Genomic DNA, 23,855 nt, shown 5'->3' with positions numbered 1-23,855 from the left:
AAAAAAATTATGCAAATAAACATAAATAATTAAGTTTTCAATATTAAAAGTGAGTTTAAATCATTTGATAATTTTTCTTAGTTGGCATGAAATTCTCTTTAGAGAGATTTCTTAACTGTTGAAGACTATTTGAATAATTACTATTTAGTGATTTATAAATATTTATTTGTTAATTATTTTCAACATGTTATTGATATACTCTACAATAGTATTAAGGATGTCTTTTCCCATTTTATTAATTAATAAAATCGAAACACTTTTTTTATATTTTATTTTTGTAAGAATAATTAATTTTGAATATTATTTTTTTATTATTTAAAAAATTAACGATCAAATCGTCTAAAAAAATTATATACATCAAATCAAATAATCCCTTTTATTATATGTTGTAAAATAGATTTTATTCATAAAAATATAAATATTTACTTTTTATGTATAAATTATTCAAAATCTCATCGATAAATCCATCTTAATGAGTTAAATACTTTTTCTAACATCACTTTTTTCGAATAATATTTCAACGAGATTTTAAATATTTTAACATAAATCTAATTGCAAACCTATATGGACATTGGGATACTTTCGCCAACCCAGATCCTAAATCCATCCCATTTTTGGTATAGATGAAATTGATGTCCAACCTTATCTTGTCTTTCTTGAGTATAATCTTACATGCATTTAAAAAAAAAAGAAAAAGAATAAATGATATATCAAAGACATTATAATTCAAATGATAATGCATAAAAGGAGTTTTAAAAAAATTGAACGATTTGTCGATAGAACATGGTTAAATATTACTATTTTACAAATAAGCATTGTTCTAATAGTTATTTCACTTATTTGTAATGTCTTCCTAACTTGGCTAAAGACTAAAACCTCTATCCTTGGTATTGCAATCATTCGGCAGATATAAAGTATTATGATTTGAGTTAATAACTTATAAATTATTAGCGTAAAAAAAATTTACGCTCATAATCAATTATATATTTTAATTATATTATTTTATTGTAAATTTATTTATTTTTAACAATAACATGATATAATTAAAAAATATAATTAATTATAAAAAAAAAATTTACACAGATAATATATAAATAGATAATGTATAAGTAATTAAGTAATGTGATTTTAAGTATTACAAACTTTCTGCTACCATTAAATTTGAAATCGACTGCATTATGACACTTACCCAACCAAAGAAGTATCTAACACGTGCCAATCCATATTTTTTTCTCATATTCCTTCAAAGATATGACTCATCCTTACCACACGTGACAATCTCAATTTTCCAAGTGTCAATCATAAAAACAATGATGCCAAACTTAGGCAACCCTCAACCATGTCCCAGTCCCACCGCAACTTTTTTGCTGCTAGAAACTAGAAAAGTAAGCCAACAGAATATATAAGTGTCTTTTGCGGGATGAATCCATTCATTACTCTATTTTTATACGTTTTAATGTAAATTTCGGAATTTAAAATTCAGTTAAATACGAAGAATCAAGTTTAGTGACGTATAAATAATTTTTTAAAAAAAATCATATACACATAAAGTCTTAACTGATGTATTTGTATGATTCTCGCTTAATTTATCACTATTCGGATTTCGGAATAAAAAGTTTTTTTTAAATAATTCCAATAAATTATTATTCATAATTACTATTGGAATTGTTCTTTGTTGTCCTATTATGACTCAATAATTTACTTATATTTGAAACAAGAAAATCAATGTGCAGTGAAAATAGGCTGACAAACTTGTGCATTTTTTTTTAATGAAGGTAAATAAACACGTAAAGAAAAACTACAATTGTAAAAATTGTATTCTCAAAATATCGGTTAAAATGATAGATTTCAAATCAAATAATAGAGAGTTCAACTCTAGTTATGTAGAACTAGAGTTTGATCCCAATCTAGCTAAATAATCAACATATGTATTGTCCTAATGTAATGTGTGTTTTGTTTGTATTTGTCAATTTCTACAAAATATCTCTTACATGTGCCAAATAATTATACTAAACCGATGTCTATTATTACAAGAAGATTGCACTAACATAATCGCATAAGAGGAATTTGAGAGACAAAACATCCTTATATCCAAGTTGTCAAGCAAGTTGCAACCTAATGAGTAATTCGACTAACTCCACTTTGGTATTGTTAGTAACACCTACGTCATCATAAAAATATTTGAGTCATGCTTTAAGCACTTATTGGTTCGCTTTAAGTAATAAAAAATCATTTTGAGTGCCCAAAATTTGCTTAGAGCGAGCCCAAATAGAGAACATTTTTGGGTGTCTCGATCTGGTCGCTTCAAACGAGTCAATTCTCTCTCTAATTTCAAGTGAAATACGTTCAAAGTGTTTAATAATTTGATCTAAGAAAAGGTAAACAAATACTTCCCTTACAACACCATGTCACCCCCGCTCTAAGCAAGTGAAATCTCACTTCGAGCCTCTATATCTTGCTTTGAACATTTACAATTTATTTTAAGTGAGTCAAGTTAGAGAGCATTCCTGATTGGGTCGCATCTACTCGCTTTGAGCGACTCTAATGATGTTTTGAGCGAGCAAAACCAGAAACATGCATAAACATTAAGAACAATTCATCAACTTAAGAAAGTTCTTTCCCCTCAAAATTTCAAATTCCTCACAATTAGACTCAATTCCCATATACAATTCATCATATATCTACAAATCAACAAACAACTCCAAATTTGAATAAAAAGGAAGCATGCAACAACAACTCATTGACTTTTTCTTCCTTCACCAAAAATCCAAAATTTAACATTCAACCCACTTCGAAATTGATCCCAAAACTATGAATCTCAAAAATTCCATCAACATTATGCTTATAAATCATTCAACATCTCAACTAAAACAAGAATTCCAACTCTCTTTACCTCATATGCGAAGTGAAATTAAGAAAAAGAATAGGAAGAAGAAGAATGAGCTTCAAAAACTCCACACCACCACCCAAAGTTCGAAAATTTATCTTTAGCAAAAACTTTGATCACAAGCTTAAAGCTCCACCACCTATATTCTACTCTCGAGAAGTTGAGAAAGAAGAAAGGAATTTAAGAAAACAACGTCCCTCTCTCTAGGTGTTTTGAAAAAAATGAGTTTTCAATGCTTAGACTTCAAAATGAGCCTTATATATTGTTTCCTTTAAAGTCAAACTAGATTTATGCTTAGAAAAATTTTCAACTAGCACATAACTCATGAGAAATTACTTAATTTCAAATTTTTTCAACACTAAACCACTTACCAACTACAATAACACATATTTAAAAAAAAACAACATTGAAAGACTCACTTTGCAATATCTAAAAAATCATGATTTAATATTAACACAAACGATATGATAGTTAATATCTAAAAAATTTAAATTAAATTATACTTAAACTTTGTCCTTTTTATTTTTTATTTTTATCTTATTTTACCATTTTTATGAGATAAAATCATAAAATAGAAATTACTAAATAATTTATAATAACACATTATTTTTAAAAAAATATTTTCAATATATGTTAATTAATATATAAGTTTTCTTCCCTCCAATTAATCACAAATCTTCCTTTCTTCAAAGTCATTTAATTTTTGTAGAAAATCAAAATTAAGCAACAATGAACTAATGTCCCAAAAGGTCTAATATGCTTTCTTCCGGTAATAGTAATAACTAATAAGAGGAAATGTTAAAACAAATAAAAGAAAAGAAAAATATTTCTTTACATTTCAAAATTTTGAACGAATACATTTCTTTCTTCCCTTTACATTTCCTTTTTCTGATGCTCGAGGGGAATGAAATAGGAGAGCGGGAAAGGCATTCGAAAGAGCAATCGGAGAAAAGGTAGGCTAAGGCGAAGGCAATGAGTTCGAAAGAGAGTTGCAGAGCCGAACTTCGCATCGCGATCCGCCAACTCACCGATCGATGCCTCTACTCTGCTTCTAAATGGTACTCCACACAAAACCCTAATTCCAAAAAAAAATACCTTTTCTTTGCTGTGCGATTTCCGCAAATGGGTCGTTTGATTCTGACAAAAATGTGGGTTTCAGGGCAGCAGAACAGTTGGTGGGCATTGAGCAAGACCCCGCGAAGTTCACTCCTTCGAACACGAGGTTCCAGCGTGGTAGTTCGAGCATTCGCCGCAAGTACAGGACTCATGAGACCTCGGTGACGCCGATCGCGGGTGTTTCGTATGTTGCCACACCTGTGATGGAAGAGGATGAAATCATAGATGGTGATTTTTACCTTCTGGCAAAGTCCTATTTCGATTGCCGTGAGTATAGGAGAGCTGCTCATGTTCTTCGCGATCAAAAAGGAAGCAGATCGGTGTTCTTGCGCTGTTATGCTCTCTATCTGGTCAGTTTTATGCTTCCTGCCTTGGATTGAATGGGCATTTTCATTTGTGGGATTTTGTGTGTTGGAGATAGTGGAACTTGGGACTTGATTGGATTAATTTTTTCAGAAGTTAAAACTAGCTTTTGCATAAGTTAAAAAGAAAAAATGAGGAAGAAAAATGAAATAACTTTCTTCATAAGTTAAAACTAGCTTACGCATAAGTTAAAGATATTTTTTTGGAAAAACCATATGAGAGCTTTCGCGTATGTATAAATTAATTTTAGTTTACAAAGAAGTTTATTTCATTTTTTTCTCCTTGAAGTGTTTTGGGAGAAGTTTACTCAAATAGGGAACATACTTTTGAGTTTTGATGTATTATGGAGTAGAATCTTCTTTTCCCCATCATTAGTGTGTAATAATGTGGAGAATTGGCTGTTCGTTCATTTGGGCATGTGGGTCTGTGTCTAATGAGGCATCAATAATGGTGATTTGATAAGTTATTTTATGCGAGGTAGAGAGACCAATTTGATCACAATATATGCTGCTGCATCACTTATATCTTTTCTATTCAGTGAAGCCAAAGTAAAAATAATACATTTTACATTGTTACATGTTAGATTTTCCCATACTTCTTTACTTTCTACAGGCTGGAGAAAAGCGAAAAGAGGAAGAGATGGTAGAACTTGAGGGGCCTCTGGGTAAGAGTGATACTGTCAATCATGAATTAGTTTCTTTGGAGAGGGAGTTGTCAACATTTCACAAGAACGGCACAGTTGATCCTTTTGTGTTGTACATATATGGTCTTGTGCTCAAGCAAAAAGGCAGGGAGAATCTTGCACGTACAGTTCTTGTAGAATCTGTGAATAGCTATCCTTGGAACTGGAGTGCCTGGACCGAGCTGCAATCCTTGTGCAAAAAAGTTGATATCTTAAATAGTCTTAATCTCAATAGTCATTGGATGAAAGACTTTTTCCTTGCCAGTGTTTACCAAGAATTAAGGATGCATAATGAATCTCTGTCAAAATGTGAATATCTACAAGGAACCTTTGGTAATAGTAATTACTTACAGGCACAAATTGCAAAGGCCCAGTACAGTTTGAGGGAATTTGATCAAGTTGAAGCAATATTTGAAGAACTGCTGAGGAATGATCCTTACAGAGTTGAAGACATGGACATGTACTCCAACGTGCTCTATGCTAAGGAATGCTTTTCTAGTTTGAGTTATCTTGCCCATAGAGTTTTCATGACCGATAAATACAGACCTGAATCTTGTTGTATTATTGGGAATTATTACAGTTTAAAGGGGCAGCATGAAAAGTCAGTTGTGTATTTTAGGCGAGCCCTTAAATTGGACAAAAATTGTTTAACTGCTTGGACACTTATGGGTCATGAGTTTGTTGAGATGAAAAACACCCCTGCTGCTGTGGATGCCTATCGTCGAGCTGTAGATATAGACCCGTGTGATTATCGTGCTTGGTATGGACTTGGACAGGCTTATGAGATGATGGCCATGCCTTTCTATGCACTTCATTACTTCAAAAAATCTGCATTCTTGCAGCCAAATGATTCTCGGTTGTGGATTGCAATGGCTCAGTGTTATGAAACTGATCAACTTCACATGCTTGATGAAGCAATAAAGTGTTACAGAAGGGCAGCAAATTGTAACGACAGAGAAGCAATTGCTTTGCACCAACTAGCAAAGCTGCACTCAGAGCTGGGGCACCCTGAGGAGGCTGCATTTTACTACAAAAAGGATTTAGAGAGGATGGAATCTGAAGAGAGGGAAGAACCTAAGATGGTTGAGGCTTTGCTATATCTTGCAAAATATTACAGAGCACAGAAAAGATTTGAAGATGCAGAGGTTTACTGTACACGTCTTCTAGATTATACTGGCCCTGTGAGTCTAAATATTCAACTGAACTTTCAATTTGAAATAAGTCAGTCCTCCAAGTCATTTAATCATTTAAATCATTCTTACAGGAGAGAGAAACAGCAAAAAGTTTACTTAGAGGAATGCGATCAGCACAATCTGGTTTCCCTTCCATGGATGTTGAGCATTTCCCCCCGTAATTTCTCTTGATGAAGCACTGATGTAGTGATGTACGCTGCATTATCAGTTTTGGTATTAACTTTTTTTTAATCAATTATTTGTATATTCATAAAGTTTAAAGCAAGCAGCATTAGGATTATTATGTATGTTTTATTCACTACTTTAAATTTAGTATTTTTTTAGTGGCTGCTGGCTGATACTTGATCTGCTATGTCCTACTCGGTGCTGCTATATCCCATTGATTACTTTGTTCTTAGGAGAAGGTCCTTAACCTATATGAGACATGATTAATATGCCTCAACCAGGGGAATTTGTTTAGCAAATACACAGGGAGTTATGAACTGCTCTCTGACATTATTTGATCCAATCTACATGCTGTTTACTGATTTCCACTTTGAGGATAATGTGGCCCTGTTGGGAGGTGGTATTTGATAGAACCCCCATTTTTGTGGTTGCTGTGGCAGTTATGTTGTGAACCTTAACATTGCAGAAAATTGTGCATAAATGTGGTTGATACGGCTGCAATTGCAGTCATGATGCAGTTATGGAGACCCCAGGAACCTTGATGTTGCCGTTATTATTGCAGTTGCAGATCACAATTTAAAATGATATTAAACATGTGAGGTAGAATCGGTGAGGGAGGCAGCAAAGGGAAATTATGAGAGGGTCATGGAAAATGAACTGCCCAGTTAGTAGGAGTGAAGAGAATGAAAAGGGAAAGCAGATAACATTTACCACGGGTTTTATTGCTTGGAAAAGCCAGTTAGTGGAAGTGGAGGAAAGAAGGCACGGACAATCATTTGGGTTAAGGGATGTCAATAGGTCTCAGATTTCCTTCTGTTAGGGAACTATTATTCTGTTTTGCATTTTCTTTTTCCAAGCAACGAGGGTTATTATGAAGCCTGGATACTTTTTACAACACTGCTATGATTCGGCATAGATACGGGGATACAGCTCTTAAAATTTCAAAATATGATACAGTGTATATGTTATTGTAAACTTAAAAAAATAGTAATTTAGATAAATGCACAATGTTTTATAAAGAGACATTGATAATTTCTCTTTAGTGCATAATTATATCAGTGGATGGTGATCACAAATTTAAAAAAAACTACATGTGATTCTAAAAAAGATCAGTTACATATCTTTTCTGTTGCCGATATCAGAATATGTTCTCTTGCTAGGAATATGTTTCAAAATTACATGCCTTTCCCTAACCCGTGTCAGAATGTCATAATAAGCATCCTTAGTCCTACTAGAAGCCACTTTTGGCTCTGCATAATTGCCTACTATTTACTATAGCCTTAAAGGATATAAAGTAAAACGTAAAGCCACTAGCAATTTTTGTCCTATTCAAAATATTGAAACTGTGTCCCTAACATGTCAGTCAATAAGATTTGAAAAAGAAATGGAGGATACTCCACATCTGAAACATATCTTTCGATAAAATTAAAGAGTTTGTGTTTTTAATCTCAAATATGAGGTGAATTTACTTTTGGTATTTCAAATTTAATAATTATTTTAGCTATCATAAAAAAAATGTTTCAGTCCTATTCAAATGTGGGTAGTAAATCTGTGACTAAATTCTACCTATTACCAAACTTGTTATACAAATATCACTTGCATAAGTGACTCGATTTGTCATCATTGTTGATGTTAAAGTTATATGTGGTCTTGAAGAATTAAAACATTTTTCTTAATTAGTCAAAGGATTAATTTTAGATTCGAATTATAGAAACATTTTTCTCAAATTTCTGAAAATAAAAACATAATTAGACCAATTAAATTGGCGGAAAGTCGTGGGATGCATATCTAAAAGAATCAATGCATATTGGTATCAGATACAGGTACCACGCCCATGCTTTGCCACTAGGAGTATCTAGACTTCGTAGGTGGGCTGTCATGATGTGTTTACCTTCACTATAACCGGTTTATGTATTTACTCCAGAGGGAGTTGCTCTAAAAATTAAGAAAATCCAAACAATCAAACGTGCCTTTTCAGAGTTTGAGTGTTATATTTTACGGCTTTTGTTATTGTTAATCCTCAAGACTGATTTTAAATAATTAAAAACAAATATTAGAAAAAATATTTACTAAATTAAAATATCAATATTTAGTTTGATCATCTGTCCATCTCACCTGTCCTTATCTCTTTTAGCTGATGCAGCCGGGCTTCACAGAATTCGTTTGTAGTTTTTTTTTTTTTTAATAATTTCAGAAGCATAAAAAAAGTGGAGTAATCATACATGAATATTTGGTGTCATGCAGAATAATTGCCGCCGTTTATTTTATTTGGTGTCACCACATAGTATTTTGATTCAGAAGCCGAGAAATGCGGTGTAATATATAAATTTTAAAAAAAAATTATCTTTTAAAAGAAAACTATATGAAACCAGAGAATATACGACACAGTTTAGTTACATGTATGAATCGATTCGAACTAGGGAGGAGGTAACTATCTACGTTACTTGATCTTCAACAATTCCGTCAAAAACCAGATATTGAAGAGCTATGGAGTATTTTGCTGCTTTAATTGTAGCTGTGTGATGAGTTGGTGAATGACTCTTATCTTTGAGAATAAATGATCCAGATACATCCCCCTCTGCAAGACCGATACTATGACAATTAATAAATACTATTATCATTCAAGGTGAGAAGAAAGAACACCTAGTTTTTGATACGGGAGATAGGTAACCTTTAATTGTAAAAGTCGTGTGTATCCATTTCTTATAGATGAAGTGAAACCTTGGGGAGTCTCCCTGGTGAGTATGAGTATCTGACAAGAGAAGCTTGCAACACCCTTTTTGACTGCCACAGAATTTAGAAAGGAAGCCTATTATATCATCATCATCATCATCAGGTGGTGTAAAAGTTAAACAAGTTACTCAGTTGAGTTGTCTCCTGTATGATATAATATTGTCAAAAACAGCACTGTTAGCACACTTACTTTGCAAAAGTAATTGCATTGTGGCATAAGGCTAGAGTCTTGACCATGGCCATGTCTCGTCCACGGGGATTAGAATATCTTTGTTGGCAGATCCTATTCAGATCGGAAATCAAAATCAAAAGATGAAATACAAATACACATATAATGTATGGATAAATTTATGTATTAACATTCATTGGATATAAGAAGTGTCTCTAAAATCCAAAAATAGGTTATGCATAAATTTAATTTGTAGAAATTCTTCCGTTTTAGTTTCTTTCAACTTTTTTTTTTTAATTTTTATTTATGTACAAGTTAATTTTAGCTTATTAAGAAACATCCTTTGTTATTGTTTTTTATTTTCTTCTTCTAAAAATGCTTATCGTGAAATTTTTCCAAAAAGAACCTGAAGTCATGCAAAGTAGAAAGGATAAGGAATAAGGATTGATGTTATGGTGCAAAGAGCAAAATTAATACTTGTTGTCAAAGAAATCTCCGAAATCATCAATAACAACAGCTGCAGGCAATGTATCATACAGGTGGAAGGCAGCAAAGTACTTCCTAATGTCTTCATCATCATTCACGTACCTAAACACCCAACAAATTTGAGAATGAGATTAATACAAAATGAGGCATTAGCAAAGTAGGAATACGAAATATACTTCATTTGTATGCGGTGGAAGACGTCAGAAGATGGGTCAATACCCTGAAATTCAGAAAATTTTGAAGTGGGGTTTTAAGAAATGAAGAAGAAAAATTGAAAGGGAAAGAGAGAGAAGAGACGGACCTGAGAAAGAAAAGGGGGTTTGGAATCCAACCTGAGGCGGTTGCAGATGAAGATAACGTTAGGGTTTGAAGAGTTGCAGTGGAGTGCTACATTGAATGCAAATTGGAAAAGTAGAGAAGTTTTTCCACTGTACATTAACATTTATTCATAAGAATTGAAACAAGACATTGGACATGCATGGCATATGAGTTACATTATTAATTGAGAGAGAGAAAAAGAAAGAGGAAATACGAAGAAGGAGGGCCAGAGAGAAGGAAGAGATTGGAAGGGTTTTGAAAAAGTTGAAGGTGGCTGCTTCCTCTCCAGAAGAACATCTCCATCTCCATCTCCATCATTCACTTGTTTTGTTTCAATTTCAAAGGAATTTAATTCATCAATTTTACTTACATTCCCAGCCAAAATAAAATAAGAAAGGAAACAAGAACAAAAAATGAAAAGTAAGATCATTTTATAATTTTTTAAAATGTAAAAAAGACCAAAATTATACGTTGATTAGAAATGTAATCGAGAGAAATGTTATCCCATGTTTAATTCGTATTTACTAAATGTAATCTAATTTAAAACACCGTTACCTCTACCTCTAGTCTTTATTATAAGACTTAAAATTTTAATTTAATTTAATCTTTTCTATAAGGTTAAATTTATTATATCTCAAACATTATTTTCGTTATAAAAAATGATTTTTTTATTAAATATATTTATTGAGTTAAACAAATAATATTCATTTTTAAATATAAATAATTACATTTTTTTCTTAAAATACAAAAAGTTTAGAAATATATATTAAATGTTCCATTAATTTAAGGATAGTTTTTATTGGAAAAAATCCAAGTCCTACATCGACTAGAGATTAAGCAATTACTTAGTATATAAGTAGAAAACAACTCTCACTTTACAAGTCAGTTAAGTTAGGTTTTAATCCACTATTTTAAAATGGTATCAGATTTATCTTAGATTCTTAAAAATGGGTCACCCACCATTCATTAATACATGCACCATGAACATAAAACCAGTTTTGTAGAATTGAGTTAGGCTTCAATCTACTATTTTAAAATTTTTGAAAGGAAGTCAAATTTAACACAATTATTGATCTTAACAAAAAAAAAGTATTTTTTTTATCACTAAAATCTAACTTTTCTTAATCTTGATAAATTATTTATTTGGATGTTGTAATAAAGACAAAAGGTAATATCAATTATTAAAGGATATATAATGAATAAAATTTTTGATAATTTTTCTTCCCAAATACTAATTTCCGTAGTCTTAAATAAATTTTAAAAGATTAAAGACATATTTTGTTGATTCCGTTTTAGTTGAAAAATGATAGCAAGACATTCTTTAAACAATTTTTTAAAACACTTTCTTCTATAAAGTAAAATTCATGTAAATTCTATTAAGTACGGAAGCCTCTTTCTCAAACTACATAAATTTCAACTAACAAGAAAAGAGTATTAAAAAATGTTTCTAACACTTCATTACAAGTGTAAAGACGATAAAGGCGACATCTATCGCAATTGGCAAAGATTGTTTGCCAAAAATAAAACAATTGAAGTCACATCCATCATTCATCGTCATTAAAATGCAGAACAGATGATATCCGACAAGGGATTTGCTTTTACGCAAATTTGAAAAATTGTACCCACTCCTAACCACTAAATTTTTTATTATTTTAATATAAACTAAAATTATAAATTATCAGACTCATAATTTGGACTTTGATGCAGTTACCATATTTTAGTATATTAAAGTCATTTAATCATCCTTTACACCACATACTGATAAAATTGAATGAGCCCTAGATGCATATAAAATCCTGAAATTTATAAGTTCAATGCCCAAGTCAAAAGAAGGCAAGGATCTATATCAGTCTATGTTTGTTTTCCTTCGATTGTTCTGGTTTGTTCTCATCCTGTGCCACAAGTTACACCGTTAAATATAGATTTTGTTTAAATAATTATTATTTCAACAGTGTAGATAGCATCACAATGATGACAAGTATGAAACTTATGGTAGAGTCAACAAATAAAAATAAAAGCAGAATCACTGTGCCACAATAAATCAGTATCAAATCCTTGACATCCGACCATTCAAGATCAGAATCACTGAAAGTGAAAACGAATAAAACATGATTGTACCTCCCTTATCTCATGCTCCATTAAATGATAATGACCATCAGTTTGTCAACATTTCAGGCTGAATCTCATATTTGAACAGTTGATATAACGCTCATGCAGGTGAAAATGAATAATGGTACAAGGAAAAGGAGGTTGCAGTAATTAACTGAACTCAGCCTGGCAACTATCTCTTCCCACTGGGCTCCAAATTTAACTGCTGAAGATTCAGTAAGAGATCATCTGAATTCAAGTAAACCTTGTTGGCAGAATTTGAAATAGTTTGAGCAATTTCCCTTGCAGCTTCAATTTTCCTTAAGGTGATAAATGCAGGATTATTGGCAATAGCTTGACCAATCAACTGGGCACTCTTGGCTTCACCCTGATTGTCATAAAGGGAAGGAATAGCTTATACATATAAACAATAGAGTTGTAAAAGCAGCCATCTGTACTCTTCTGGAGAAAAAAGTACTACGGTTTGGTAGCAATTCAGAAACAATAGAAGTATAGTTCCACTTGTAGAAATATTAATAAACATCGTAAATGTAAAAATGGGCCATTTATTTTCACCTGAGCTCTAATAACAGCACTTCGTTTGTCTTGTTCAGCTTTTTCAACAACAAATTTAGCCCTCTCAGCTTCTTGAGCAGCAACCTGCTTGGCTTCAATTGCAGCTGTAAATTCCCTCCCAAAAGTCAAACTTGTGATTGACACATCATCCAAAGCAATGTTAAACTGGGAAGCCCTCTCAGTCAATATCTTCCTTATTTCTCTACTAACAGCCTGAAAAATGGCATGTTATAGAAACAATCGGTCACACTATTCATTTTTAACACTCATCCAAAAGTGAATTTACTAGATTCATGAATATACAATACGAACTCAAACTGAGAAGAATGCATACAATTAATCCAGTTACTAGCTTCACAAAAGATAGGGGAGAATCTATGTCAATACTTACCTCTCTCTGAGTAATGAGCTGACTGGCATTATACTGTGCAACTACAGCTTTGAGAGTTTCATGTATAATAGAAGGCAGGACCCTCTCATTATAATTTTCGCCAAGGGTTCGATACACTGTCGGTAATTGGTCAGGAACAGGGCGGGTAAGGACTCTAAGTCCAATTTTCACCTAGCAGAAACATAGATCCATAATAAATGGAAATTGTAGTAGAAATTGTTGTGAAGTATGCTGTGTCAAAAAAAGTATGGAGATAAAAGAACTGTCCATACACCAATTGAGCAAGCACTGGCTATATTTGCATGATCCAAATAAATCAGAATTAACTCTTCTATCATAAATCTATAATATCATGGTCAAAGATTGGAACAGTTTCAAATATAATGGAACTAAACTAAGCGCAAAACATGGAAAGGAATATGGGTGAAATATATGAACAACATCAGTTGAGATGAAGTGTTTCAAACACGGATCAAGAAAATGAGGAAATGGTAAGGTATCTGATGAGAGAAATGAGTAACACAAGACATAAGCTCTCTCTTAATGCCAAGTGCCAGCAGTCAACAGCCCATATGGAAGGAGGCAGGACTTACATACAATATAGCACTATGTTAATACTAGAAACGAGAACCAGTACAACTGAACAACTGCAATGGGTTATAAAAGAAAAGGTGGAGAAAAGACAATAATTGGGAGGGGAAAGTCCTATGCTGATTTTTCCTTTACCCTTATATTTTTTCTTTTAGGTAGGAAAGGGCAAGGTGAGGAAAGGTAATCCAACTTCATAACAAAAAATATGTTGCTATAACAAAAATGAACAGAAAAGGATGATGAAATAACCTGTTTGACTCCTTGCAGCCACAAATTCAAGTAAACTGCGAGATCAGATCTTAAGACTAAGGGAAAAAATGGGACAAACAAAAAAATTTACCATCTGGAGATCACGGCTCCCTGATGTACTCTCTACTAAATGAGGTCGTGCACGAACGTCATAGATCACAGGCCTCTCGAACCAAGGAATCATAATATGTGTCCCTTCAGGATAGACCTGCATTCAAGAGGCACACTAATGTAAAAAAACGTTGCAAGTCGCAGCTACTTCCATTACAAAAATTCTTTCATTCAACAGTCATGGACAATGCAATAATAACCTTGTCTTTAACACCGATGACACGGTTGAAGACAATGGCTCGATGACCTCCCTCAACATTGTACAAGCTGTTTGCAGCCCCATACACAGCAAGGCCACCAAGAATGCCAACTTTAAGCAAAGCAGAGACTCCGCCACCAGGAACCTTTGGGACCTTCACGTTGTTGAAATTCATCTGCCAGCCATTAACAAAGCTCCGTGAACCATCAAAGGATACTCTAACTACTGAATAATGCAGATTCAACCAGCATAAAGCACAACACAAGTAAAGTAACAGACCTAGCTACAGGTATAGAAATTGCGCACCAAAAAGATAGCGATTTGACCACGGTAAGTAACAAAACACACGAGGAATTTTATTATGGACAAGTTTAAAATAGTTAGATGAGGGACCCTAATGTTGGGTACTTCCAGAAGCAAAAAGCTTGAAAAACCCTAAACAAGATGCAAAGAAAAACGCAGAATTACAGAGGCAAGAGAGAACGCGTGGAAGTTGAGGTAACAATGGGAATAGGATGTAGCTTACCTTGAAGGCAATGTTTGCAGAGTTTTCCTTTCCACTATGTGGCGGGTTGAAGAAAGTGGTGTGGTTATTAGGGTTTTAGGGCTTAAGATACGGTTTTACTTGTCTGGGTCGGGTGCCCGAAAAGGCCTCATTTTCTTCAACCTATTGTTATTGGGGATTGGCCATTGGGGATGTTAGTAACATTCTTTCTCACCATTTTATTTATTTTTTTAATCATTTCTTGCGAGGATAAAGAAAGAAAAATATGGAAGAAACAAATATTTTACAAAGATAAAGGAGTGAGAAGGAGAGCAAAATTATCTCGGGAAAATTTTTATAAAATAATTTATTTTTATAATAGTATAATTTTAAATTTAATAACATAAGTTGAGATATTTTGAATATTAAAATATTTTAAAATCTCTCTTTTTATACAAATTTTTTAATATTAAACGCGAACTAAAAATTGAACTAATTTTTTTTAAAAAAATTCTCTCCTCTCTTTCACTTTTATTTTTCTCCGACCAAATACTATGTAAGAATATTTGAATAAAAATAAATGTAAATTAAGATGCGAGGTAGAATAAAGAGAATTCAATGTTTTAAAAAATAAATAATTATTTTACTTTATATATATAGAGAATACTTTTTTATTTATTATAAATTTTTAATATAATGTAATTTATATAATAATGAATACTTGTATAAATTTTAGCCATTTAAAATAAATATTTATCCATCTATAAAATAAATTAAAAAACTACCTTACTACTTTTAAGTAAAATTTCGAAAAGTTTTCGAACGACCTGTAACAATGTCTTTTTATGATTAAATTAGTAGAGAGGGATGGCATCAACCTTTAAATAAGTATGGTCATATACGAAATGGTTTTAAATTTTCTTTTAAAAAAAAACAAAACGTTGGGAAAGAAATTTAAGATTTTCAAATTTGAAATTCATCTTTAAACATGAATAAAAATAACAAATAAACTCGTATTCATAGGTAATATTTGAAATTATCTTAAAGTATGGGTAATGTAATATTAGGAATCTTAGAATACTGTTGTTGATTTATTTAATTATATGTTGTTGTTTAGTGTTGTTTTGTGTTAAGAAAATTATGAAATTCATGAATTTTTTATGAGATTTAGGTAGTTGATGGTTTCTTTGGTCACAGGTTTAATTTGATTTTGAGGAAATAAATATATAAGGTCTCTATTTATAATTGAGCCTCATAAGTTAATTTTTTTTTTTTGTATCAATCTTAGAGAGATAAGTTATAAAGATACTGAAGGCCGTAAGTTCTTTTCATTTTCAAACTTTCTCTTATGAGGGTGAGTCTTCCCTCGAGTCTTAGTCTTGTTGTGTTGTTGTGGATTTGGGTTTATAGAATCGTGAATCAAAAATGTTAAATCGATGCGAAGCTGTTTCGTGGATTTGAGCACGAGTTATCTTAATCTAAATTGTTATTTTATAATGAAGCTAGTAAAAATGAATAAAGAAAAATAATTTGTTGCATGATGTAGGTTGTTAAATGTTGCTTATTCTACATGTATTGGTATGGAATAATGTTTTATAGATGATATCTGATTGAAAGTTAAGTTGAATTGTATGTTGATCAACTGAATAGTTATGTTGAACATACTTGATGCATTATGTTATATGTTGTTGAGATGTTGACGTTGATAATGTTCAGGGCATGGTATTGAAATTTTTTTAAAGATTTTGTATTTAGACCTTAAATTTTAGTTTTTTTTTAATTAGATCTTAAAGTTTTACAATTTTATAACTAGGTTTCTAAATTTAATAAAGAGACATTTTCTTTCTTTTCTTTTTTGTTCCTAATTTTTTATTCTTTAACTAAATTATTTAATTACTTCATTATTTTGAAGTTAACTGTGTACTTTTTAAATAACACACACACATATATATATATATATATATATATATATATATATATGAGGAGAGTTTAAACGACATCGATGTAACTTTTACTAAGTGTTACATCGCTCAATAACTTTATATTAAATGTGAATTTTGTAAATCTAATCGTTAGATTGAAAATTCATATCACTTTATATGTTTCAATCTAACGGTATGATTTACAAAACTCACATTTAACAGAGTTATTGAGCGGTGTAATATTTAGTACAAGTTACACCGGTGTCGTTTGAACTCTCCTATATATATATATATATATATATATATATATATATATATATATATATATTATGACATTATTAGTTACAAAAACAATAATTTTTTAATAATTTGTAATGATTTTACTAATTTTAGAACTTAAATGCAAAATCTATAAAAAAAATTAAGGATATTTTTTTAATTTAAAAACTTATATGAAAAAATAATTGTTTTATTCTTAAAAATTATAATTTAGAATTCAAATTTAAGGAGGTGTATTGGTTTAGGATTTCATAAGATTTTAAAAGATTTTTTTTGAATAAAAAAGTTCATTGGTATTCAATCAGAATTTTATGTCATTTAAAAACAATCCAATGATATTCAATATGAATTTTCAAGATTTTTAAAATAGTCTATTAAAATTCATCAGTATCCATTTGAGACTTTTTACCACTTAAAAATAATCAATTGGTATTAAAAAATATAGGAATTTTAAAGGATTGTTGTATTAGAGAGATTTTGAAGTACTTTTTAGTAGTATCTATAAATACCAAATTCATAAACAATTTCATTCAAACCCATCAGATTTTGGAGGATTGTTTGAAGTGACTTTTCAAGCGCTTCAAGAAATTTCAAGTGAGTTTTTCATCTTTTTTTCTATGCTCGTGTCTTCTCCATTTTTTTTTCTCTTGCTAATAATACTGCATTACTGCTCATATATAGTATTGTACTATTGTTCCCATTCCATTTTCCTATTTGGTGAAATTTCTATACATAAATGATAGTGTCATTGACTTGCTATATTTTTATCACTGTTATCTTTAATTGACTTGCTCTATTTTGCTTTATTTAGTTGAGATTGTTCCTCAGTTATGTAACAGAAAATACTTGAAATTACAATTTTTAAGCAATAATTTTTTTTATAATACGTGTAAACAAAAGGGAAAGGTGAAAGGCAAAATTGATATCATGATCTCTATAATAAACTGTAGATACTCAATACCTTGTAATCAATTTAGATTTATTAGAATAGTATATATATATATATATATATATATATATATATAAGATAATTTTGAGTTAGGGTTTCTGTAAATAGAATGAGATAAAAATGGACCTTAGTTGGGGGAAGAACCCTCTCAACACAAAAACTATGATCTTTCTCCCTCTCTTGAATTTGTTACTGTTATCCTTCCTCTTTTTATGACTCAACGACAATTATTTTATTTCTTTTTTTATTATGATTTTTTTTATATTGTGAAATTATGATTTTTTATATTTAAAAAAAATAACATAAGACATTGCAGTATCTTATAATTTAATACTAAAAATATTTCTTCACGAGTGAATAATTGAAAGTAATTAAAAAATTATTTTGTACATGTAACAAGTTTCATATATATATATATATATATATATATATTTTTTTTTTTTTCCTCCTAGTTGATGTTTGTAAATTTATACTCGAGTACAAATATATCATATTTAGTTATAAGAGAGTAAGATAGCTGTCCCACTATTATTTTAATCATTTATAAATAAAATATTTTAAATCATATATAAAAAAATGAAATGTTGTTAGAATAATTTTTAGCATGTGCAGTCACTACATAACTTTTTGGTAAAGAATGTCATTCTAATGAATTTCCAATTGGAGTGGTGGACGAACCTTCATCTTCAACATTATCGATTAATGAAAATCATAATTTTGAGTCCATTATTAAAATTCAAGAGTAAGAGCGAAAAAATGTTAATGCTTGGAGGACTAGTATAACTATGAATATGTGAGTGAATGTTATTTAGAAAGATATGATATTAAGGTGAATTATTATTATTATTATTTATCCAGACATTGTTATTTTTTTTATATTTGACTTTTTTTAAATTTGAATGTATGAAAAAAAATCTTGAACTCTTATCCTATGTCAAAAATTTACAAAATTTCTAAAGTTCACAAAGTATCGCAGAATTCATTAAAATATTAACTTAAGGAGGGTGTATTGGATTAAGATTTTAAAGAACTTTTGTAGTTAAAAAAAATCCTGCGGATTTTAAAAGACTTTGCAGGATTTTCATGACTTTTAAGATTTTGCAAGATTCCATAAGACTTAAAATCAGGATTTTAATGGATTCTGCAAGACTTTTAAATCAGGATTTTAATGGATTCTGTGGGATTTTGTGGACTTTTGACATTTGATAAGATTTTTTAAAAAAATGCATACATTCAAATTTAAAAAGAGTCCAAGACAAAAATAATAAAAAAATAATAATGTCTAGATAAATAATAATGATAATTCTCCATAATATCCTATCCTCTTTTTATAGCATCCACTATCAATTGTAACAATTCATCGGAATCCTCCTTGGTCTAAGCTTCATAGTTTTCTTTCTTTTTTCCTTTTTCTTTATTATTTCCTCGTGAATCTCGCATTTGAATTACTAAAACAATATATGTTGACAACTAGTTATATAAATAATTATGAATAAGAGATAAAATCAATAAAATTATATTATTATTTTTAGAAGCACACTATATCTTAACTATCCAAATGAATCAAATACCTCAGTCATTATAAAAAAAATATGTAAAAACGAAAATATATAAACATAAGATAATTTTTTATATAAAAAAGAAATTAGTATATTCGATACTGAGAAAATATTTAAATATATAATTTTTTTTTATATAAACGGAAGTATTTAGATATAGAGAATATATATATATTATTTTAGTTATATATTATATAATAGTTTTTAATGATATTTATAAATGTAAATTATTCTAACAAATAATTTTAACAATATTTTCTTTTCTAAAAAATAAGCTAATGAAGATATAAATCCTAAATCCTAAAAAATTAGATACTGCAATGTCTTATGTTAATTTTCTTTTTTTAAAATATAAAAGAATCTTAATTTCACAATATAAAAATAAAAAAGAAAAATTCATAGTAAATAAAATAAAATAATTGTTGAGTCATAAAAGGATGAGGGATAAGAGTAACAAATTCAAGGGAAGGAGAGAGTTCGCAGTTTTTATGTTGAGAGGGTTCTTCCCCCAACTAAGATCCATTTTCATCTCATTCTACTCAAAGAAACCCTAACAAATTCATCTTTTATATATATATATATATATATATATATATATATATATATATATATATAGAGAGAGAGAGAGAGAGAGATTATGATATCAATTTCATCTTTCACATTTTTCTTTTCTTGATGTGTGTTATAAAAAAAATTACCACTTAAAATTTGAAATTTCAAACATTTTTTTTTGTGTTATATAAAAGAACAAATTTAACTACATAGAATAAATAAAGCAAGTCAATTAAACAAAATGAACAGAAAAATAGAGCAAGTCAATGACACTATCATTTACATATCAGAGTTTCACAAAATAGGGGAATGAGATTGAGAACAGTACTACAATATTATATATGAGCAATGAACAATAATGTACTATTATTAGTAGAGAAAAAATGGAGAAGAAAGGAGCATAGAAAAAAAAATGAAAAACTCACTTGAAAATTCTTGAAACACTTGAAAAATCACTTAAAACAATCTTTTAAAATCCGATGGGTTTGGATGTGATTGTTTTATGAATCTGGTATTTATAGATATCACTAGAAAGTCCTTCAAAATCCCTCTCACACAACAATCCTTTAAAATCCTTATATTTTTGAATACCAATGGATTGTTTTTAAGTTGTAAAAAATCTCAAATGAATACCAGTGGATTTTAATGGACTCTTTAAAAAATCTTGAAAATCCAGACCAATGAATCGTTTTTAAGTGACATAAAATCCTGATTGAATACCAAGGGACTTTTTTACTCAAAAAAAGTCTTTTAAAATCCTACGAAATCCTAAACCAATACACCCCCCTAAAAGTCTTGCAAAATCTATTAAAATCCTGATTGAAAGTCTTGTAGAATCTTACAAAATCTTAAAAGTCATGAAAATGTTGCAAAGTCTTTTAAATTTCAGAATTTTTTTTTAACTAAAAAAGTCATTTAAAATCCTAATTCAATACACCCCGTAAGATAATTTGTATTATTCAAGTCTCAATTATTAGACGGATACTAGTAATTAAAAAAAAACAAAAAAACTTCAGGGCCTCCTTATTAGAAATTTTTTATTTATAGAAAGTCCTCGATTTTCAAAATTACGGGGGGTGTATTGGATTAGGATTTTAAAGGACTTTTTTAGTGAAAAAAAATCTTGCGGATTTTAAAAGACTTTGCAGGATTTTCATGACTTTTAAGATTTTGCAGGATTCTACAAGATTTAAAATCAGGATTTTAATGGATTCTACAAGACTTTTAAATCAGGATTTTAATGGATTCTGTGGGATTTTGTGGAGTTTTGACATTTGATAAGATTTAAAAAAAAATTCATACATTCAAATTTAAAAAGAGTCAAAGATAAAATAATTAAAAAAAAACAATAATGTTTAGATAAATAATAATAATAATTCTAAATAATATTCTATCATTTTTTTATAGCATCCACTATCAATTGTAACAATTCATCGGAATCCTCCTTGGTCTAAGCTTCATAGTTTTCTTTCTCTTTTCCTTTTTCTTTATTATTTTCATGTGAATCTCCCATTTGAATTACTAAAATAATATATGTTGAAAACCAGTTATATAAATAATTATGGATAAGAGACAAAATCAATAAAATTATATTATTATTTTTAGAAGCACATCAATTATACAAGATCGAATATATCTTGGCTATCCAAATGGATCAAATATCTCAATCATTATAAAAAAAATGTAAAAACGAAAATATAGAAACAAAAGATAATTTTTTATATTAAAAAAATTAGTATATTCGATACTGAGAAAATATTTAGATATATAATCTTTTTATATAAATAGGAGTATTTAGATATAGAGAATATATATATATATATATATATATATATATATATTTATTTTAGTTATATATTATATGATAATTTTTAACGATATTTATAAATGTAAATTATTCTAACAAATATTTTAACAATATTTTATTTTTTAAAAAATAAGCTAATGAAGGCATAAATCCTAAATCCTAAAAAATTAGATACTGCAATGTCTTATGTTAATTTTCTTTTTTAAAAATATAAAAAAAAATCTTAAATTCACAATATAAAAATAAAAAGAAAAATTCATAGTAAAAAAAATAAAATAATTGTTGAGTCATAAAAGGAGGGATAAGAGTAACAAATTCAAGGGAATGAGAGAGTTCACAGTTTTTATGCTGAGAGGGTTCTTCCCCCAACTAAGATCCATTTTCATCTCATTCTACTCACAGAAACCCTAACAAATTCATCTTATATATATATATATATATATATATTTAGAGATTATGATATCAATTTCATCTTTCACCTTTTTTTTCTTCTTGACGTATGTTATAAAAAAAATTACCACTTAAAAGTTGAAATTTCAAGCATTTTTTTTGTTATATAAAGGAACAAATTCAACTACATAGAATAAAATAAAGCAAGTCAATTAAAGAGAACGAACAGAAAAATAGAGCAAGTCAATGACACTATCATTTACATATCAGAGTTTCACAAAATAGGAGAATGGGATGAGAACAGTACTACAATATTATATATGAGCAATGAATAATAGTATAATATTATTAGTAGAGAAAAAATGGAGAAGACAGGAGCATAGAAAAAAAAGATGAAAAACCCACTTGAAAATTATTGTAACACTTGAAAAATCACTTCAAACAATCCTTCAAAATCCGTTGGGTTTGGATGGGATTGTTTTATGAATCTGGTATTTATAGATAACACTAGAAAGTCCTTCAAAATCCCTCTCACACAACAATCCTTTAAAATTCTTATATTTTTGAATACCAATGGATTGTTTTTAAGTTGTAAAAAATCTCAAATGAATACCAGTGGATTTTAATGGACTCTTTAAAAAATCTTGAAAATCCAGATTGAATACCACTGGATTGTTTTTAAGTGACATAAAATCCTGATTGGATACCAATGGACTTTTTTACTCAAAAAAAGTCTTTTAAAATCCTACGAAATCCTAAACCAATACACCCCCCTACATCTTTATGATAAATAAATAATATGCTAAAAAATAAATTATCTACATATTAAACAAGAAGTTGATGATTGACCAGTTAAAATAATAACTGCAACTGATTACAAGGAATTACCATTATCAATTGTGTAAACAGCGCCCCATTTTTTTTTTTTTTTTTTTTTTCGTTTTTCAATTATTTTTTACATTAAATAAAATTAAAACAGAATTAAATTAAATAAATTAAAAAATTTAAATAAACTTTTTTTCTAATTAAATAAAATATTTTTTTAATTAATATAAATAACACAGAATTAAATGAAATCATTTTAAAATTTATATAAATTTATTTTTTTAATAATTATAAATTACATACAAAAAGTTTTTAACCGCAGTGCCACGTGTCAGCGTCTCATTGGCCAAGCACGCGGTGAATTTATTACGCGCCAAGTGAGGCGCTATGAGTTGCAACGCCTCAAATTAGCTGTGACACGTGTCAGTCTCTGTGTGGTCACGCAGGCGGTCAATTAATGAGGCGCTATGAGTTGCAACGCCTCAAATTAGCTGTGGACACGTGTCAGCCTGTGTGTGGTCACGCTCTGGGCCATAGCGCCTCAAATTTATATATACTTTTTTTCGTTTTTAATTTTTTTTCACATTATATTACCTCTTTTTAAAAGTTATAATTTTTCAAAAATTTTAATTCTTTTTTATTTTTTATCAGACATTTTTTTATAAATTTTTTTTCATATTTTATATTTATAAAATATAATATATATACTTTACAAAAACACCACGTGAGGCGCTGTGAGCCCAACCATCTCAGAGGCGCCCTAGGCCACAG

General features: G+C 29.6%; 3 protein-coding genes across 8 annotated transcripts; 1 reads left to right on the top strand and 2 right to left on the bottom strand.

Annotated features, from left to right (window-relative positions):
- Positions 1-3,734: 3,734 nt before the first annotated feature.
- APC8 (anaphase-promoting complex subunit 8) lies at positions 3,735-7,464 on the top strand. Its single transcript, XM_020359440.3, has 4 exons — positions 3,735-3,945; positions 4,047-4,353; positions 4,979-6,229; positions 6,313-7,464. Exons 1-4 carry the CDS (start codon positions 3,860-3,862, stop codon positions 6,400-6,402), a joined length of 1,734 nt encoding a protein of 577 aa, XP_020215029.1. The 5' UTR covers positions 3,735-3,859; the 3' UTR covers positions 6,403-7,464.
- Positions 7,465-8,715: 1,251 nt separating this feature from the next.
- Positions 8,716-10,623, bottom strand: LOC109799053 (tRNA dimethylallyltransferase). Of its 5 annotated transcripts, none has more exons than XM_083061264.1 (7): positions 10,327-10,618; positions 10,096-10,222; positions 9,971-10,014; positions 9,786-9,896; positions 9,330-9,422; positions 9,078-9,190; positions 8,716-8,998 (listed from the first exon to the last, which is right to left on the bottom strand). In XM_083061264.1, exons 1-7 carry the CDS (start codon positions 10,428-10,430, stop codon positions 8,892-8,894), a joined length of 699 nt encoding a protein of 232 aa, XP_082917390.1. In that variant the 5' UTR covers positions 10,431-10,618; the 3' UTR covers positions 8,716-8,891. The 5 variants fall into 5 exon arrangements, with proteins under 5 accessions (XP_082917390.1, XP_020215128.2, XP_020215129.2 ...); XM_020359539.3 differs by having other exon boundaries at positions 8,716-8,984; positions 9,846-9,896; positions 10,327-10,608; XM_020359540.3 differs by having other exon boundaries at positions 8,716-8,984; positions 10,096-10,126; positions 10,327-10,607.
- A 1,495-nt stretch (positions 10,624-12,118) lies between these two features.
- Positions 12,119-15,002, bottom strand: LOC109799285 (prohibitin-1, mitochondrial). 2 transcript variants are annotated; one of them, XM_020359831.3, is made up of 6 exons: positions 14,844-15,002; positions 14,319-14,492; positions 14,099-14,215; positions 13,168-13,338; positions 12,777-12,989; positions 12,119-12,588 (listed from the first exon to the last, which is right to left on the bottom strand). In XM_020359831.3, exons 2-6 carry the CDS (start codon positions 14,490-14,492, stop codon positions 12,394-12,396), a joined length of 870 nt encoding a protein of 289 aa, XP_020215420.1. In that variant the 5' UTR covers positions 14,844-15,002; the 3' UTR covers positions 12,119-12,393. The 2 variants fall into 2 exon arrangements, with proteins under 2 accessions (XP_020215420.1, XP_029127107.1); XM_029271274.2 differs by lacking the exon at positions 14,844-15,002 and adding an exon at positions 14,597-14,767.
- Between the last annotated feature and the right edge of the window lie 8,853 nt (positions 15,003-23,855).

This window comes from Cajanus cajan, chromosome 8 (assembly GCF_000230855.2).
Source record: "Cajanus cajan strain Asha chromosome 8, NIPB_CcT2T_4, whole genome shotgun sequence".
Taxonomy (NCBI): Eukaryota; Viridiplantae; Streptophyta; class Magnoliopsida; order Fabales; family Fabaceae; genus Cajanus; species Cajanus cajan.
Note: the sequence above shows the minus strand (reverse complement) of the source record. Positions and strands in the feature narration are given on the sequence as shown.